Source organism: Leptonotus elevatus, chromosome 3, assembly GCF_054856555.1.
Source record: "Leptonotus elevatus isolate MCC_2025b chromosome 3, RoL_Lele_1.0, whole genome shotgun sequence".
Taxonomy (NCBI): Eukaryota; Metazoa; Chordata; class Actinopteri; order Syngnathiformes; family Syngnathidae; genus Leptonotus; species Leptonotus elevatus.
The window spans coordinates 19571569-19583016 of NC_141241.1; the positions used below are offsets into that span (position 1 = coordinate 19571569).

The 11448-nt window shown below is 38.6% G+C and overlaps 1 protein-coding gene across 6 annotated transcripts in view; it reads left to right on the top strand.

Annotated features, from left to right (window-relative positions):
- pde8a (phosphodiesterase 8A) overlaps positions 1-9568 on the top strand; it is a 63671-nt gene extending 54103 nt beyond the window's left edge. For all 6 annotated transcript variants that reach the window (XM_086071301.1, XM_086071302.1, XM_086071304.1 and 3 more), the window contains exons 18-22: positions 1490-1707; positions 3389-3521; positions 4000-4164; positions 5354-5483; positions 7712-9568. In XM_086071301.1, coding sequence (XP_085927427.1) covers positions 1490-1707; positions 3389-3521; positions 4000-4164; positions 5354-5483; positions 7712-7818 — 753 coding nt within the window. In that variant the 3' untranslated portion in view covers positions 7819-9568. The remainder of the gene's footprint in view (positions 1-1489; positions 1708-3388; positions 3522-3999; positions 4165-5353; positions 5484-7711) is intronic.
- The last annotated feature ends 1880 nt before the right edge of the window (positions 9569-11448 follow it).

Here is an 11448-nt window from a genome sequence, read left to right on the forward strand (position 1 = left end):
AGGGAATATCAAGCAACCTGTTTTGTGAGGTGTCTGTTTGGCCCAAGTGAGTCACTGGTTCAGGAGGCGGCGGGGTCATTGTGAGATCATGCACTTGACTGAGCTGATTCACAAGAGGTTCCATCTCTGATCTCAGTGGAGTGATCTTCTTTGGCGAGTTTACAGTGTACAGTAGAATTACATTACCAGATGTTTTAAATTTTGGGGAAATCTGGGTTCTTGTTCTTGTATCTAAAATTTAGCAAAATAAATTCAAAACACACATGCTACCTTGAAGTCATAAATTATTTCCCAACTATTTTAGTAGTTTTGATGAATCATTATTTAAAAAAAAAAACATTTAAATTCTTGTCCATATATGTGTCCATTTTGACTCTATAGTTGTGGCCTGAGATGTGAGTGACCTGATTTTCAAGTTTTTTTGCGATATGAGCCGTCATACAGCTTATTTACTTATTTATTTATTTGCTTCGACTTGAAATACGAGCACTGTATGGTGGCAGAGAACTCAATTCATTTCAGAACAAACAGCACCTTTGCAAATAGTGAAGAATTATTTAAAAAGTAAAGTTTCAAACTGTTAATTGCCACTCCCACATCCTGTCAAACTAACATAAAACAAAGAAAAGTACTTGTTAACGATTTGAAGCCACCACATAGCTTCTGTATCACTTAACAGGTCCATTTAGCTTAATGCTATCAAACAATGCAAAAAGCCATAACCCAGCTAACAAATAGCATCAATGTCATGAACCTTGAAGCTACAGATACTTTTTTAACACACTTGTACAGATACCCCCCCCCACACACACACACACACACTTTATTTAGCATGGTCCACAAATCAGTAGTCAATACAAAATCTTACATATATCAAACACAGACCAAAAGTTGTAGAGGGAAGACGAGGCTTATATTGACTACCCTTTTAACATAATGTTAACGTGTCACAATAGTGCAAAAGAGCACATTAGAGAATGAAAAAGAAAAAAAATTAAAGAAGGTAAGCTAATGCACTAGCTTTCTTCTTTCACCAAATCAATGCATGTACGCATCGAGAGATCTACTTAGGTATTATGTTTTATTTTGATTATTAATTTGTGCTATATTGCTTAAAACACGGGATTTTAATGAAAACATAATGAAAGCAAAAAAGGAGGAATCCCATGTATAAAAACCAGCTAGTCGGTACAATTGGTTAGTTTGTGTTCCTATTTTTTTGCTTAAGATGCTTAATGTTCCTTTCAAATATAACCCATATTTAAATGTCACAATATGCATGTTTTATAATAGGCCTAATTTACAATTCAACGAGTGGGCCATTTGATGCACATCAGAACTGATATCTTTTTTTTCAGTGGGATGTGGTATGTTTACGTTATGCTTGCATGTTCACTTTTACTTTTGATAGCAGCCGGCTGGATTTACTCAAATGATCATATCATATATATCATATTTCCTCTGCTTTTCATGATGCTTGCTGTGACAGCAAAGCTTAGATCCAATTGATGAGGTGGCCGCCTTGATTGCTGCCACGGTGCATGACGTGGACCACCCGGGCCGCACCAACAGCTTCCTGTGCAACGCGGGAAGCGAGCTGGCCATCCTGTACAACGACACTGCTGTGCTGGAGAGCCACCACGCTGCTCTCGCCTTCCAGATCACAACCCGGGATGATAAGTGCAACATATTTAAGAACATTGAAAGGTACACCAGGATACACTTTGCAACATTAGTGACCATGAACCAAAGATTTTTGCTTAATAAAAACAGAGTAATAATATAATTAGATAGAATGTAAAGGATTAAACGGATTGTCCATCGTTAATTCATTCATTGTGGTGTGATTTGACAGTAAACTGCAGTAATATTAGTTGTTTATCATAAACCATTAAGAATATATACCTTTAATAATTGTTATATTGTCTGTATAAATGTACGTATGACAGTAAATTTCAACTGGAAGTGGCATTAAACAGATTCAGTTTGACAGCAATTGCTTTGTTAGATTACGCCATAGTAATTTGAGCAAATTTGTTATTTCAGGAGTGTACATCAAAATGTTTACTCCTCTCATGTTTACGCTTCTGTTTCAAAAAGTTAGTGACCCCTGCTTTAGATTTATAAATGAATACTGTTTACTCTCTGGTAACCCATTAAATCATTCGATGTTTTCTTTTTACCCAGTCAGAAATCATATGGTTTACTGCCTTATAATGAGGCAAATGGTGACCATTTATTATCCTCATAAATATAGCATTGAAATACAAAACGAGTGCTTTAAATTCTGAAGTTAATTTTTTGTTCATATGAATTAAAATCAGTAAATGTAGGGCTTCAGCTTTCAGTTAAAGTGACAGTGTGTAATATTTACGGCATACTGGTTACCTAATAGTTCATTTAAATAAAATAAAAAAAACTATTTTCATTTAAATAATATGCAAAGAAATATATATTCTATCACAACATAATTTTTAAAAATATATAATCGTAGGTTTTAATAATCACTAATTATGTAGTTTGAGCCTCACCTTAAAAGATTCTGCCATCTTTCGCTGCCATCTTCCTGTTACGTATGCCCGTAGGACAACTTAGCAAACGTAGTTAGCCCTGGTGGTGCTTTCGTTGAGTGTCGAACCCAATGGGTTGCTCGTCACTTACCTTCCACAGCTCCAGCTGGTCGTTGCTGAGTCCTGTGATTCGGGCTCCCATCGCTTATCGCCTTCTGCTTTGCTCTCGCAAGCTTTTACCATCTTTTTTTAATACTAGCTTCTCCCGCTAGCCGTTCTTGTTAGCCCTTCTAGCCTATGGCTCGCACTAGCCGCTCTTGTCAGGTTATCCGGCTAAATCCGGCTCGCTCTGCCTTAAGACGTCGCTCACCGGGCTTCGCACGGGCTGCCATGTCGCTGTCGCTCGCCGAGATGCTCGTCCGCTCACACTAAATTTGCAAAGTGTGGTCTCTCTGAGCCACCGTAGTGTGTGTGCTTCGAAATGCACGCGCTTCGGCTGCATCCTATGATGTCGCGACATCTAGTGGTCAACTCTCACACACCTTCACTTCAAGCTTTTTGATATGGAATATACAGATATCTAGGATGTAAATAAATCATAAATCAATGGTAATGGCATTTGAATCCAACATGCTAGAACCCCAAATTACTGATACAGCACCAGTGCCAGGTTGTTAAAGTGCGTTTGTGAACATAATCCTGGTTTAATGTGATTCAAGTCGAAGCAGAATAGCTCACATGTACGGCTTCCCAGTGAGAGGTGCAAGGGGGGTGTGAACAAAGCTTCCATTCATCGCCGCTGTCACTGCAGTCAGATTGGATTGCTCACTTTGCGTGTCACTTACCAATCTGTGGTCTCCGCCTCTCTCCATCTCCAGGAATGAGTATCGAACACTACGACAGGCAATCATTGACATGGTGCTCGCCACAGAGATGACCAAACACTTTGAACATGTCAATAAATTTGTCAACAGCATCAACAAGCCGCTGGCTGCTCTGGAGGAGAATGGGGTGAGATGAACTCATTAATAGTCCAAATAATGCAGATTAAGTTAGGTTAAGCAACAGAGGTTCATCTGACTTGTAATCTGGTGTTGCCATGGACACGTATCTGTGCGAGGAGAGAATTTTACAACTTGGTATCATCTTTCTCGTCTTAGTGTGGAATGCCCTGCGCAGACTTTTAAACCTTGTCTTGTCTATTTAAGGCAAGAATGATACGGGGAAATGATAAAGGGTTTACTTTCACTTTCAAAGTTACACAACATATGTAAAGCAAACTTTTAATGATATGATGTGACCTTTCAACTCATTGGACAAAAGGGTCATTGTACTTTGTGTGTGAACACTCAGTTTTGCAGGACAATAATAAAATCAGACCCCAAAGCCTTTGTGGTTTGCATCAGTCAAACTTGAAATAAATTAGGGGCGTATATCTTCAATATGTGACATGTCATTGATTTGGCGCATATAATCTGTCTGTTTCTAGGGAAATAACGACGAGGAGTCCGTGAAAAGCATTTTGACGTCCCCTGAGAATCGCATCCTTGTTAAGCGGATGCTCATTAAGTGTGCGGACATCTCCAATCCATGCAGGCCTCTGGAGCTATGCATAGAATGGGCGGGACGCATTTCAGAGGAATATTTTGCACAGGTGATGTGGAAGCTCTGCTTTGACAACATTTTGAATGAAAGATTGCTGTTAACTGCAACCATGATTCCGTTTTACTGCATGTCTTGATTTGTTAAGGCTCAAGCTGTATAATTGTCAGGGAAGCAGATAATGATTCGTACCCTGGCTAGGTTTTAAGTTATTTATGTCTAATACAATATTAGAACTGCAACCGTGTCAAGTCCACCGGAGCAGGAGCTGTGCAGACTTTCAGCGATTTAATTTTTTTTTTTTAAGTCTAATAACCAATATTGTTTGTTGTTTCGAAGAACCATTCTGTCCTGCAAATATCAGTAAATTCCTTAGATTGTACTTAAATTTACAGACGTTAACTAAAGTTAGCTTGATATTAACTCATTCACTCCCAGCCATTTTCACTGAAGCAACACCCTTCGCTCCTGGCCGTTTTACTGGATTTTGACAGATTTTGCAAGGCCCACAGAATATTGTGTTTTATTGCCATAAAAAGAAAGATTAGAGTCCCTTCTTTCATCGGGGAAAAAAAAAGCCTATTTCTATCTATTTCCGTATTGCGGCAATTTGTATTAGAATATAACTAAGTTTCATCATTATTCACAAATTTGTATAGAACTGTGGGTAAATGAGCTTTTTTCAACATGGCCCTGGTTGATCTAATTTGCTCTGCTGCCACCTGCTGGACGTTTTTCTAATAACTACCATTTCCTCAACCGTTCTCTGCAGTTGAGAGGCTGCATCAAAGCGTTCTGTATGCTCTAGCATAAATTTAAAAAAAAAACAACTAAAAAATATACAAATACGTCTTTGGGACACTTAAAACATTTAAAATTGAACGTATTTATATGTTTTGGGGAGTTCAGAATAACTGAGTATGTTCAAACTGGCCTACTTGGAATAAATTAGTTTAGGGTTTTTAATAAAATGTACTTGCCATGGCCAAAACAAATGGCCTTGGAACTTGCTTGAAACGTGCCAGATCCAACAGACTTGCACATGCTTGACTTGATCCCGTCTCTTTTCTAATTCCTTGCTTCGTTTAATAGGCATCGTAATTGACTATCACATTTCAGTAGCCTTACAGGGCTGTGAAATTGCCTGATTTTCTGAGAAAATGATAGTAAGAAAATGTTCCAAGTTACAAATTGAATGTGTAGGAACAGTGTGATGATGATGACTGTTGTCTTTGTTGCAGACGGACGAGGAGAAGAGGCAAGGCCTTCCAGTGGTCATGCCTGTCTTTGACAGAAACACATGTAGCATCCCAAAGTCTCAGATTTCCTTTATAGACTACTTCATCACAGACATGTTTGATGCTTGGGATGGTAAGACTGTGATTACTAAAATACTAAATATTATTAATGTATAACATGTAAGGAATACCGTACATCAAAATCTTGTTTATGACCTTCTTAGATGAAGACAATAATAATAATAAATAAGGAAAATTTTGCTTTCAAAGACCCTGTCAGCGATAATGTTAACAGTGATTCAGGTCATTATTGTGGCTGCAAACATACTGTATGTGTCTAGTACCATTTTGTATTGAACTTCATTGGATTGTGCTGTTGTGGCTAATTGTAGCCAGTGAGTGTAATTGCCTGCAATTATTTCTCTGCAGTCGGTCAAATTGTTTGGAATTGATCTTCACAAATGAAAAATGTTCAGAATATCATGACATATGCTGATTAGCAACAGTTATGATTTACAGTGAACCCCCGGCTGCAAATTGCCAAAATCCACAAGTAATTAACGCCCACCTAAAAAGGTTTTAATTGCTAATAGTTGACACAAAATGGCAGCAACTCACTTTTTCCTATGAGACAACCTGATGGCCTGACTATGAAGCTCCTCATCTCAATTCAACATAACACACTTCAAATAAAAAAAAAAGTTTTGTTTTTTATAATAGGTGCTTTGAGATACAAGTGACGTGACTAAACATAAATGTATGTATTTAAAACAAAACAAAAACTTTGAATTAAGAATGTCCCTGCTAGCTAAATGCTAACAATAATGTAAAACACCATTGACGAGGTAACCTAATAGCATAAGTGTTGCGGTGTTCCAACCTCTTAAGCAACAGCTATTTGAACAAAAACACTGACACAACCCATGTAGACAGATAATATAACAATACTCACAAGCAAATATTTTCTGCAGAGAACTATTAATTTTGTTGCAGCTTACGGAGGAGTGATCGCTTCGATGTATATCTGTATAATACTGCTCCCAGGTGATCAAGGCACACCAGTAGGAGCAGCACAATGTCCTATAATTGCAGCAAAAAGATTTATGTTGTTTAAAGGTACCATATCATGGTATTTTAAGCCCTTCCACAGTTAACTATAGGCATATAATGATTAAATCTTAACTTTGACAACATCACGATGCAATTTTTAAAGAAATATTAGGTATTTTGCTGGCTATTTTCCTAACGCGGATGTAAAACGCCTGGTTCAGTATAACCCCGCCTCTCCCCGTGTGTACAACTGCGTCTTCTTTAAATGTGGAAATTGAATGGATGTTCAATTCTTCAATAATTATTTGAAACAAAACGGCTCCTTTGCTGCAAGAAATCACAGTGGAGGAGAAAAGGAAAAAAAATAACCCTGAGTGGGACACAAACATGTGACCTTTAGCTTACATTCATTCAAGTTAAGTTCAACAGCGCATAAATTTTACTTGTAGTTTACACAAGTGTCAGCCATCGCAGAACCTTTCTGTAAATTTAATACGGCCAATTGTCATTGCACTTTGGCATTGCAAATGTGAAGGATAACTGAATGCTTTGAATTCATTTGGACAGAATGTTAAAAGGCTACTTTTATCGCTATCCTGCGAACATGGAGGTCTCAGGGGAAGTGGGCGTGTGTTTAGTCCGCATAGGGGTGGGTCCGCTCGTTTTCTCGGGTTGGGAGGGGCTGGTGCTTGGAGAGCAGAATGACGTAGAATTTCTCATAGAGGGGCGAATGGAGGGAAACACCACTTTGGTGATGTTTTTGATGATGTTTTTGGTGAGGAATTAGCATTTTTACATGGCTAAAGGCTCCATAAAGTAGATTTTTCACATTACTGTCCCTTTTAATGTAAAAAATTATGTTTTTACAGAATATTATAGCGTGGTATTTTCCTTATATAAAAAAAAAACATTACAAAAACAATCGTCTGGTCTTTTCAGGGGCTTAAATGGACAAGTAGTTCTATTCATTTATATTAAGAAAGAGGATTTGAGATACAAGTGTTTTTTTAGTTACAAGAGTACTCACAAATGCATTAAATTTGTCTCTACGGCAACATTGAATTATACCTGACTGTCTCGACAACACAAAGAGCGAATTGGTGAGTTTTTCAGCAAATCAGATGATAGGTCCGACCCCCACCCCCCCAGACGAAAACCACAAAATTTTCAATGCCAAACCGAAATGATGCCTGGTTTCACTGTATATTGAGATGATAGTGTTAGGTGGAAAAAATACTGTACGTGAATTTGGGAAAAAAAAGCTTCAAATCTGATCAATGATGAAGACCGCTTTCTCTGATCTGTCTCCAGCTTTTGCAGACTTCCCCAATCTTATGCAGCACTTGGACAACAACTTCAAGTACTGGAAAGGCCTGGATGAACGAAAGCTACACAGCCTGCGACCGCCTCCGGAGTAGGCCTTGCACTCCCCCTGCTTGTGTTGTGTGCGTGCATACGAAAAGCACACAGTCATCCACAGTGATGTTCTGACAGGCAGACACAGCGCTGATATTGCCGACTCTTACAAACTTGAGCGAGGGGACTTGGAGGGGGCGGGATAAACAGACGTGGACACACGACAGCACCCTTTGGAACTTCTCATGCCTCTCAGGCATTTGCAGTGTGGCTGGTCATGTCTTGAGAAAGGAAGGGTCCGGACAGGCCTCGTGGATAAGCTTTCAGTCCCGTGTGTTACCACACGGGCTGTCCTGGCTGCCTGTGAAACTGACCTTGCTGTTTGAGGAGAAACTGCTTGTTTACTGAAGGAGCCAGCAACACTGGAGGAGAGAATGGAAACGTGGTGCGAATAAATGAAGCTGTTCAATATGAGTCAGGTCATACAACCGCCTTCATCCTCCATCCTTGTTCACTCAGCAAGGCAGGACTGCTCCTTCTGCTCCTGGAGGCTGGAATATGACGTAACATTTTTTTTCCCCCGCCTGAATAATTTTCCATGTATTTCCATGTGCCCAACAGAAACGCAACAAAGTGGCATACAGTAACTGGCATGTAGGAGGCGACAAAAAAAAAAACTAACAATGCTGAACAATTAGATTATTTGGTATGCTCACTTATTTAGATTAACCATATTTTCCATTTAAAATATCCTAACTGAACGTGTTGGCAAATGAGAAAATTAATAGAGAGGAGGGGAAAAAAAGCCAAAGCTAATAAATTCAGATATGCGCAACTCTCACTATTATTCATATGAAGCATTACCATATTAAACATTTTATTTTCTTATCAAAAGTACAGTACCAGTTCAAGACTTTTTGTATTGCACTGTAAATCATATTAGAAATGTCTATGTCTCGTGTCAAGGGGGGTGGGTTGTTGCATTGGAGAATGAGCTGTTGTTGTTGATCATTGGGAGTTGTCGTGTGGATGCAATCATTCTTGCAACAATCCCTCGCGCTTGGTTTCATGCTGTAAACCGCTTGACATTTGACAGCAGCAGAAATATGTGAAAACCATTTAGGACTTGAAATTTTTTTTCTCGCAGAATTTTTTTGTATCTGGTTTATCCTACTGAAAAGACTGCCTTATTTTATACAATATTTATACAGTACATCCCACTGTGCAACTGCAAGAGACATCTGGAGTTTTTATTACAACATAGTCAGGTTATGTTCAAATAAATCTCAATATTTTTATAGACTTTTACACTGGATTTGCAGCAAATGAGATCAACCATTATAGCGATCTGAGTACCTGTGAATTTGGTGGTCACACAGAGCATGTATATAGAAAAAGACATGGTTAATGGCGGAGGATGTGCATCATAGAACCATCACAGTTTCGAAGCGGCCTCACATTGATTTCAATCCACCGTCATTCTATTTTGGCCACTTGTCCAACATCCTTCTGCACAGACCCAGGGAGCAGATGTTTCTTCAAAGGTGGATTCAGATTGGTTACTAATATTAATAATATATGTCGAAAAGATTGTTTCTGATGAAGAATATTTCCATGTTAAACAGTATATAAATGCCATAGACAACTCTTTGTCGGATGAATGCAGTTACTTTGTTTGTTAGTTTCTCTCTGATGACACAACTGTACACTCAATCAGGAGTCTTCTTTCTTCCTTCTGATTCTCATCTTGGTCTGAGGGCACGGGAAAAAAAAATAGAAACTATTCAATGAAAATAAAAAGAAATTATTCAACGTCTGTGCCTCTTTCCACTCATGTTACTGCTTTTCCAGTTATCATTTGCTGTAAGTTATTTCTGTTATAAAAAAACTTGCTGTCAGGAAGCGAACCTCAAATGTTCACGCTGAGACACGAGGGACTAATGTTTCACTCATGATTCAGACTTTAAATACTGAATGTTGATCACCAGATCTCCAGTGAAGGCGGAATGGCCCGCTGCACAGCTGCAACTGGTAAACCAACTGCACAAGAGCTAAATTAAGAATCACCAGTCATTAATGTTTATGACCTGGTGGACTGGAGTGGGCATAATTTTTTATTGATGGTAAAAGATTTACGCTGTTCAGCAACCTCAAAACTGTCTTTCTCTTACAGCTAGATGGTCCTGTATCCTTTGCCACTGTTGGTTAACTGAAAACACACGCGAGGATCTAGCTACAGCAGGAAGACGTCTTGCCGCTGGTAAACACTGTTACGTTGAGGCCTGCGCAAGCTACATACTTGGTGCATATACGCAAAAAGTGTGATTGACAAACCAGGAGCCAATCAAAAACAAAGTACCTATTGGCTGGAATCTAAAATTCCCCGCCACGTTCACGGTTTATAATTAATAGATATTTTTGGTTAACCATGAGTACAAGTCTGTTACAGGTTGATAAAGCGATTTTTAAATGAATCAGACAACTTAATTTGTAGTAAAATCATCTCTAATACCTTTAACATAATATTATGGACATTAAACTTTCTTGATAGTGAGCTCCTATAACTAGGCCATAAAGTCCAAAATATTGCGATCGTCTTGGTATTTTCAGAGGTTGAAGTGGGCATGATTAGAATTTGTTTTGTCACAGTTTTCGGAAATTAAGTGACAAGCTTTTTCTTGTTCATGAGCACCTATAAACAGAAAAAGGCTTAATGTCCATAGAATCCAAAATATTGGGGTGATTGTTTGAATATTTAAATTGATCGGGTAATTGGACTTTAGGCGAAGTGAAGCCCATAGCCCTTTTACTGAGACTATGATGTCCGCTGAAGGACAAGCCCGAGGAGCCAGACAGATGTTAATGGCAGCACCACAACCGAAGGGAGAGAAGCCAACGTTCCGAAGTGGAACTGCCATGCATCCTGGCTAAAGTAAACTATTGGTTTTCCAACTCCGACCAAAACCCTTCATCCCCTGGAATTTCTGCAAATTACACTCACTCACTTGGTCCATCTCATTTTGTTTTGTTTTGCTCAAATCTTTATCAACTTTAACAAGAAAATAACACCCAGCAACCAAGGAACATTACCTACTGCGACCTAAAAGTTTTTTTTTTCTGTATTGGTGCAATGCATCATAGGATATGCAGTTTTCCTGCATCTAGCAATTCATGACTTGTGGATTTACCTGTTTGCAGGTTGTTTTTTGTTTTTTGTTCTCACTCACTTTTTTACTGTTTTTGTGCTCAGGCCAAAACCTCTCACATTAAAATATTTATTTGGCGCCATCTTGGTGCCAAGGAACTAAGTTGAAGTGAGTTGGGGGGGCCTCATTAGTACTGCTTTGCCACCATCTTGTGGCACTGTTGACTATATGTGTGTGTGTGATACATTGAAAAATATAGGGGAATAATCTATACTCACTACACATTCGAACAGCAAGACAAAATGGCGAATTTATATCGGTAGCATAGTACTTTATACAAATGTTATGTACATGTGTGAACATTACAAAAAATATTATTTCATTTTATTTTCATATCAGACACTACTGTAAATAGTGGATCATTCCAAACAGCCAAAATGTGTTTATAAATAACCGTTGAGGTCTTTCGGAGAAGGTTATGTAATGATGAAATCCAACCGCTTTCACTTCCGCCAGCTCACTGTCGCGACTGTGACGTCACAGGAA